Here is an 8889-nt window from a genome sequence, read left to right as displayed (position 1 = left end):
AATGCTGTGATTGGTCGGGAGAGGATGACGCCATCTCGCTAGGATTGTTAGGATTGATTAAATTAAGATGGTATTTTTCCCTTTTTTATTCTATCTGGTTTTCTATAATGGAAACTTTTAGAAAAATATTGTATATATTATATATATTGCAGAAAATATTAAAAAAATGTCATTCGAAAGTAATAAGCGAAAAACGAGTGACCTGAATTGAGAACTAGTTGCAGCTTAAAATGATCTCGCACCAGATGGCAGCATTTCTCTGGAAAAGACCCATTTGTTGCCTTTTCAGACTTCACACATCTCATAATTTAATATTCGTTAACGTTGTAGTGTCAATGTCATCAAAGGTCAATCATAATGAGGAAAATTGTACCATATTTTACCATACTAGTAATATATTAGGCTACTACTACCACCAGCACAGTAATACTACTATGCTACCATAGGCTACATAGATAATACCATGTTATTTACATCAAGTAATATATGTGTGTACACACACATTGGTTAATTATCTTTGTGGGGACTTTCCATAGACATAATGTTTTTTGTACTGGACAAACTGTATGGAGTCCACAAAGATAATTAATAATAGAATATACATATTCTATCCCCTTACACTAACTCTACCCCTAACCTATCACACACACACACACACACACATACAAAAACATTTCTGCTTTTTTACATTTCCAAAAAGCTCATTCTGTATGATTTATGAACTTGTTTAAGTCCCCATGAGTAAGTGTGGATACAGGCTGAAGTAGACAGAAATACATGCGCACGCACACACACACACACACACACACACACACACACACACACACACACACACACACACACACACACACACACACACACACACACACACACACACACACACACACACACACACACACACACACACACACACACACACACACACACACACACACACACACACCGGGTTTTTTTTTGTGAAATGTGGGGACATTCCATTGGCGTAATGGTTTTTATACCGTACAAACCGTATTTTCTATCCCCTTACACTGCCCCTGCCCCTAAACCTACCCATCACAGGAGACTGTGCAGTTTACTTTCTGTGGAAAAAACCTTGTTCTGTATGATTTATAAGCATTTTGAAAAGTGAGGACATGGGGAACGTCCTCATATTTCACCCTCTTTTTGTAACACCTATGTCATACCCATGTCATTATACACATTTGTGTCCTGATATTTCACAAAAATACCCCCCCCCCACACACACACACACACACATATATATTAATGTGCCCAAAACATCCTCATCAATATATGAAATACTCCCGATAATACCAAACAGTCGATGTTAAAAAGTCTAAATGACTGTGTGTAAACTCACTGTGCCCTAGAGCCAAGAATATGATCCGTCTGAGCCGTGATCATATCTAGATGCTGCTTTTATCTTGTGGTCTGGTATATAAAGCACATCTTGTTGTAGCTAAACCATTTTCATGTGTGGAAAGTAATGAAGCTGACAGGCTTACTGACCACGTTCACACCACTGACTCTTTGCCTGTGTGATGTTTTGGGGAGATCATGTGCGGCCTTGATATATGACGGCCACTTCAAAGGCAGGGGCCCGGCGTGAGAACCAGCCGCTCTAAAGCAGATAACCGGCGGATTTATGGCCTCGCACTTTTCCCATGATTGCCGGTGGGTAGCAGGCGCTGTTTGCCTTAATCCCCATTCACTTGGAAATGCTGATACTTTTTCTCTTAAGGAATTTAATGGTGTGACAGTGATTTACTAATGTAAATCTGTCTAACAGACCCTGGCATAAAGGGACTGGATTAGGCCGGCATAAAGACCCATCTTGGGGAGGAGTGACTGGTGTTGTTGTGCTTTCATGTGGCGCACACTACTGCAGACCGACCGGCGGTTTGTTCACGCCCGCCAGAACAGCTACATAAGTTTTGACTTGAGCTGTCCCTGAGGGACCAAGAGGGACCTTGAGGGGCCGTGCCTTCAAATAACAGTAAACAGCAAATGTGAACTGCTTAAATGTTTTTAAGACATTGTGTTGCAGCGTCAACACACATGGCATTGAGACATTTTATAAACAAAAGGGAACATATTTAAAATGGCTGGTGACTATGTAACTTAATTCAACAAATGTGTTTGCAGCTTACTTTAAAGTTTGTCGACTGATTTATAACTGTTGAAGTGGCACTTATAATTGCAGTTGTTTGTTTTGACTTCATTGGCTTCTTTTGCATTATTAGAAAAACACATAAAAGAACGCAAATATTTTTTTCCACCATACAATTTCAAGAACTCAAATTATGCTTTGGGAAAACAATTACTTTCTCTCATAACATTCCACGATCTGTTGTGGTGAAGGCAAATGGAATGATGGTTTTATGGCATATGTGTCGGAATGAAAAAAAAAAACCCCACTCAGTTTCTTCAGGGACATCAGTTTTTTTCTTTTTTGCATAGAAAAAGGTTACATCTTACAGAGCGTGGTAGGGTTATTAAAAAGGTAACAAAGTTACAGTAGTAGAAAATCTCACATATGAGTATTAGTGAATGTTATTTTTTTTTAATTTCAGTAGGCCTATTGTGTAAAGCGGAGAAGATCCCGTCTCCCCCTCCCCAACCCCCCCAAAAAAACAGTAGTGATTGAAGTGCATCATACCAAATTAACTCCTCTGTCTAATTTCAATATAAACTCTAGTTACAATCTTACACATATACAGATTTACAAACTGGATTGTTAAATCATAGATTACAAAACTGATTCACACCTCAACTTTAGTGATTATCTGAAAAACCTTTGGTTTGTCGTTGAACAAGCTGTTTTTTAAACAAAGCCACGGAGTGTGTGTTTGTGAAAATCGGACAATATGCTTTTCTATGGAGAAATATCAAAAGCATACATATCAAATGCAGCATTTAGCAGTGTTTATGCAGGCACTATCCCACAGCCCAGCCCTTTACGCAAATTTAAACTGTGATTTTCTTTAAACATGACAGTCACTCTTCATCCTTATGGGTGTCCACGCAGTGTGATGTGTAAAAGTCTGTCTTTCTCTCCTTCCCTCCTGGAAAGTTGGCTTATTTTATGTTGCATATGTGCACGAGAAGTGTAGAGAGAGAAAAAAAGCCCATGGTGCTGACCGAAGCAGGCACAATAGCTGTTTTCTTTCCTTTATGTACAAAGTGTGGAAGGCGTCCAGATGCAACAAGAGCAAATCCAACACTTAAAACGCTCCCACTTCAGTTCCCCATGGTCGATATGGTTTACTGCTGCTTCCGCTGTTCCCGCTGCTCTGTTGGGATGTGGTGGATGTGGAAACGGAAGAGCTCACTGTGGAAGAAGCCACCGAAGATGCCGTTACGCTGGGACTGAAAAGCGGGAATCCTCCGGGAAACGATAGAGGGAAGGTTTGCGCTGCAGCTGCGGCGGCCGCTGCGTGAACGGTTGCCGATATCGAAAGCAGCGAGGTGGAGAGCGGCGGTATGCAAGGGGCGACGCTGCCTGTAGAGGGCGCTCTTAGTGCGGAGTCACTGTGGGTGAAGGAGGAGGTCAGCAGGGCTGCACCCCTCTGAGGAACCTCAGACAGCCTGCCGGAGGAACTCTCTGAGGATGGAAGTCCGCTCTGCTGTAGAAACGCAGTGGGGATGGGATGCAAAGCGGTGGCCCAGTGATGCGGATGGAGGGCCTGCTGGTGATGGGCTATGGATGTGGTCATGGCGGCCGCTTCCCTCTGCGAGGCGCAGCTGCTGAGGTGAGAAACCAAGCGGACGCGGAGGGGGTCGCTGGAGTCTAGACCTTCCACAGAGCTCAAATACCTCGCCACTTCAGTTAGGCACTCCCGAAAGCCGATGCTCATGAAGTCCATGGCCAGAGAATGAGCATCAAAATATCCTGAAAGAGACAGAGAGAGCGATTCAAACGTGGACGCCAAGTGAAGCCTTAATCATGATGAATCAAACGCAACCCCACTGTGCTCAAGAGGCTGAACCTAAGCAGACTGGGATTGTGACCTGACCTGTTTGTATGTTTATTTTGTCTCCCTCGGCTTCGGTTTTAACACTCATTGGAAAGCCCTAACAAACCCCCAACAGTGCAGCCTGTGAATGTGGCCCCACTCCCCTCCCATGGATTTATGAAAGCAAACACAATCCCAGGGTCAAGTGCTTCTTTTGTCCTGCCGGCACTTTCCCACGAGTTCAATCCTACCATTAACATTGATTTCCACTTTAATCTGTTCAAAAGGGAACCCCGTGCTCAAATTTCACTACAGCGTTAGGTGGAGGGCAAAACAGGAGCCAATAACAAGCAGTCTACCTTTTCCTCCTGTGGCCTGGAGCATCTTCAAGTGATCCACTGTCATCTGCAATATTTCCGCTTTCTCTAACTTGGCAGATCCCTTGGGAGAAGAAATAGGATATGTTTTTAATATGATAGCTTTGATGAAATAGAGTGGCAACATCCTCTTCCCCTTACTTTTAATTTATAATAATTATTAGAAATAATACCTTCATAAAGCACATGGATGTGAACTCACCTGTTTCTCAAATGCTGTTGGCACCAGACGACGTAACTCTGATAAACTGTTATTTATTCGGTCCCTCCGTCTTTTCTCAATGATCTGTGATATATAAAATAATCAACAGAGTATAATGTATCAGTGTTTTAAATAAAGTATTTAAAAGATTTGAACAAAGTTCTCTCAAAAGTTGTGAATTACCCCTCTCCGCTTCTTTCTGGCCATGACCTGGGATGTTGTGGTGGGTGAGCCACATCTTATAAATGAACTGTTGCTTTGACTTTGGGGGGAAAAAAGGATGAAAATGTATCAGTGCACTGTAAAAATGATTCATAGTTACCTTTAAATTGAATTTTTTATATTTTTAGATTGTTCATTTAAATATAAACCACATATTTTAGGTTACCATAAAATGTTTGACAGTGATAACTGGTAACACTTCATTAAACTTTCATTTGTACGCCATTACTAAACATAACTACTTAATATAATGTATTAATATAGCCTACATTCAAATAGTTAGAAATGTCTATAAAACTTTACAAGTTTAGTAAAATGTAAGCAATAGGCCTACTTTGCAATTGTTACCTTTAGGATCCATTCCCACTTGATCAAACCCATCAAATTATTGTTGCAATTTAATGTAGTCTGTTTGATTTTGTAATATATTAAATAATATTTTTAATAACATCATTCCAATGTTACCACATTAGGCACATTGTAGGTTACATGACAGTATACAAGTTACAACCTTTAGTTAACTATAGTAGTTTATGTATATTGACCATAAATGAAAAATATTAAATTAATTTCTATGATAGATTATTCAGTGACATTCTAACTATTGACCTGTTGAGCATTACATAATGTTTGTTACTTTTATTAAGTATTACCAAAGCTTTTTGTGTCATACAAACTGAGTTTAGTCTATTAAAATGAATTATAATTAATACATTTTAAATCAACTAGAATGTTTTAATAAAATGTTTATAAATAATACACGTAATTATATTATAGGCCTATATATTTATACATTTAATATAGCCTAATGTCCAAAGGAAAGGATCTCAAGATAACACCTAAAAGTGAATCCTCAGCTACAGAACAACAAACAAGCATCCCGTGCATGCTTACCCCGAGTAGTTATTCTCGCTGCCCACATCAATAGTTTCATCCATGTCGCTGTCGGACGTGCTGTCCTCACAAGGCCGCTTCATGATGCAGTGCGCGCAGGTACAGTCACCAAACACTCTGAGCGTCTTTCCCACGAACCGCTGGAGCCTCAGTCTCGCATTCACGCCCACGTCCTGCTCTGGGAACACCCACCGAAAAAAAAAAAGAAAACACGCCCCGAGCCACCGAATGGAGGTCTCAAACTTCATTCCCCTGATAATTGACTCTGCCCAGCTTCAGCACTCGCGTTCTGCACCCGAGGGCCCCAGAAGCGTGAGAAACACTTTACACAAGAAAGGCGACGGTGTTTCAGAGCCTGGCAGAGCTGGGACACAGTGTGCAAATAAGCAGGAAATCTAGGTAAAGGGTTTCTGGCAAGGCTCATTTGAGGATGCACAGTGACTTGCCAAAATGTAGTCAGGTTTATTCAGCGCGCGAATTATTAAGGAAGGAATTTCTGTCAGTAGTTCAGGTTCGTCTCGCGCAACGTAAATTGTTTTAGCGTCCATTTTTACAGAGCTAACCTTCAAATATCTTGAAGATGTTTAAGACAAGAGAATTAAATTAATTAATGTTTATTTATTTGAAATCTATATTAATATGAAAATAACGACAGAATGTTTTGTTGACTTAGGCTACCACAGCAATCAAGCGCTGCAATCGGACAAACGTAGCCTATTTTTACTTTTAGGTTACTGAAAAGTTGTTTAAACCTAGCTATATATCTATACTTCTCTCTATAAAACGTCCATATTATTTTACCAAATAAAAGTTCTTGTTAAGTTAAAATTGATCAAGTGTAAATTACCTTACCATAGGCCTAGTCTAGTAAAAAAAAAAAAACACGGTAAAGACAACATTTTTTAAACACGTTTTTAGAAGTAAAAAAAAACTAAATTAGGCCTACCGTAAATCTAAAATATTGTACCATTAAAGTAAATATTCAAGTAGGCAGTAATGGTAAAATATTGTGTTAAAGCCACATTATGTATTTTTTTTTTTGCTGCTAGAGATCGCTTATTCAAAACGCCTGGATTTCGCCGCGTTTTTTTATTATGCCCCATGACAACTTCTGCTTTTTCCAATAATGCGTATGCAGCACTGTTTTATCATTTATTTGAGTGTTGAAAGTTAGGTTATAATGCTTCTCTGTGCATTCGTTTGCCGGCTACTATGAGATACTTGCACACTGCAGTAAGCTAGATCGATATTAGGCATTGTAAAACATGGTAGCCTACTTGCGGTAAATAATACACGGTCCGTGTCCTGGTTGATATTACTTATTTCTCTGGATTTAAACATTCTTGGAAACATAGGGATAATGTAAGTACACAAGTCAACAAAATATATAACATTGTTCTAGTGGTTTTTGGATATTTTAATAAAAAAATCTTACATATTGTGCCTTTAAAAAGTTTTACAATCTACATATAGTGGACTGGACAAACTCAAAGCCCTTTAAAATGTTTAAATAAATATTGATTATATTGAGATTATAGTATATTTCAAGTTGTTAGGGAGTCTGTCTTGTGCGTTTCATATATCACAAATTGACAAACTGAGCACACTCCTAAATATATGCATACACACAGACAGACACACTTTCACACATGGGCTTCTCATCTAGTTGGGGGTGCAGCTGTAGTGAATTTCCTGGGTTAAACAGTGAAGACGGCACATTGTTTGGGCTCACAAAACCCCCCCTTTGTCATGTGCCTTCACCCTGGTGGAGCGTAGCACAGTCTCCCAGGCAGCCCGCCAGTGTGATGACTCGTTCCCACAGCTCGAGCCCTGCGCTGAAACCCAATCGCCATGTGAGAGACGGCCAGGAACACAGGGAGGGCCGGCAGGGCCGCTGCCACTGGGAGGTTACCGCGAGCCAAGCGTCACCCCCACCACTGCGGCCGCAGCTCGTAACCCTATTCTTCACATTGTTTGTTTGTATGTCCAATTTACCTAACATGATATAAAACCATCAAGCTGGCATCGTGGATGAGGGTAGATTATGACCTTTCACACTTTAAGTTCTGTCGAATTGAACTATATTTTGTTAATTTTAAATGTTCATCAAAATTCATTAATTATTTTACTTTATAAGTATAATACTTAAAAATATATAAATGTCTTTGCATTTCACAATAAAATTACGCTTCTATGTCATACCACCCAAGAATTCCTAATTCCAAATACTCAAAAAAAATGGTAACACTTTACAATAAGGTTCATTAGTTAACATTAGTTAACTACATTAGTTAACATGAACTAATAATGAATTGCACTTATAAACCATTTATTTATCTTTGTTAATTTCAACATTTACTAATGCATTATTAAAATCTTGCTAACATTAGTTAATGCACTGTGAACTAACATCAACAAACCATGAACAGCTGGATTTTTATGAACTAACGTTAACAAAGAACTAATGCTGAACAGAGGTGTTGCTCATGGTTAGTTCATGTTAACTAATGCATTAACTAATGTTAACTAATACAACCTTATTGTAAAGTGTTACCAAAAAAATATATAATACTCCAAAAATTATTGTATTTAAAAACATATAAATGTCTTTGCCCTGCCAAAAAAGAAGGAAAGGTTTAAATAATGCTTAAGAGTCTATGATTGGATCATTATGGCAGTGATTATTATGTTTTCTAGCATGTTATACTGTATGTTTGGCAACAGTTCTTCTAACCCTAACTGATGGAGTGTGTAGCTTTTCAACCATGTAGGAAGACACATCATGGCCATATTCCAGGATGAGGGAGGGAGCATGAAGAGTCATTTTCACACATGAATCGTCATCTCTGAGTCCAGACCTTAAATTCCTTAAATTCATTGAAAGTCCCTGGGCTGTGCTGGAGGAGACTTTACAGAGTGTTGGACTCTTGCATCGTCAGTACAAGATCTTGACCAAAAATGTATGCACCTCTTGATGGAAATAACATTAATATTTTTTTGGACAAGATCTTGTATTGACATATAAAGACTCTTAAAGGTCCCATGGCATGACATTTTCATTTTATGAGGTTTTTCAACATTAATATGAGTTCCCCTAGCCTGAATATTGTCCCCAAGTGGATAGAAATGTTGATCGGTGTAAACCCGAGTTCTGCCTGTCTTTCTCTGCCTTTGAGAAAATGACAGGCCAGACGAGCCAATCCTGAAGTCTCCTGGTTTGACGTCCAAGCAGGAACGG

General features: G+C 39.3%; 1 protein-coding gene across 1 annotated transcript; it reads right to left on the bottom strand.

The window, feature by feature from the left end:
* Window positions 1–2428: 2428 nt before the first annotated feature.
* Window positions 2429–7707, bottom strand: hey2 (hes-related family bHLH transcription factor with YRPW motif 2). Its single transcript, XM_079830524.1, has 5 exons — window positions 5652–7707; window positions 4719–4797; window positions 4536–4619; window positions 4316–4397; window positions 2429–3892 (listed from the first exon to the last, which is right to left on the bottom strand). The coding sequence occupies exons 1-5, from the start codon at window positions 5897–5899 to the stop codon at window positions 3225–3227; spliced, it is 1161 nt and encodes a 386-aa protein (XP_079686650.1). The 5' UTR covers window positions 5900–7707; the 3' UTR covers window positions 2429–3224.
* Window positions 7708–8889: the final 1182 nt, after the last annotated feature.

Source organism: Gobio gobio (genome assembly GCF_949357685.1).
Source record: "Gobio gobio genome assembly, chromosome: 12".
NCBI lineage: Eukaryota > Metazoa > Chordata > Actinopteri > Cypriniformes > Gobionidae > Gobio > Gobio gobio.
Note: the sequence above shows the minus strand (reverse complement) of the source record. Positions and strands in the feature narration are given on the sequence as shown.

Bases quoted from the DNA above. Each gene is read 5' to 3' on its own strand.
- hey2 (XM_079830524.1), bottom strand. From the start codon at position 5,899: ATGAAGTTTGAGACCTCCATTCGGTGGCTCGGGGCGTGTTTTCTTTTT. The intron at 4,620-4,718 runs GTAATTCACAAC...TATATATCACAG, and splicing joins CCAGAAAGAAGCGGAGAGGG to ATCATTGAGAAAAGACGGAG. The intron at 3,893-4,315 runs GTAGACTGCTTG...TGTCTCTTTCAG, and splicing joins CCAGGCCACAGGAGGAAAAG to GATATTTTGATGCTCATTCT.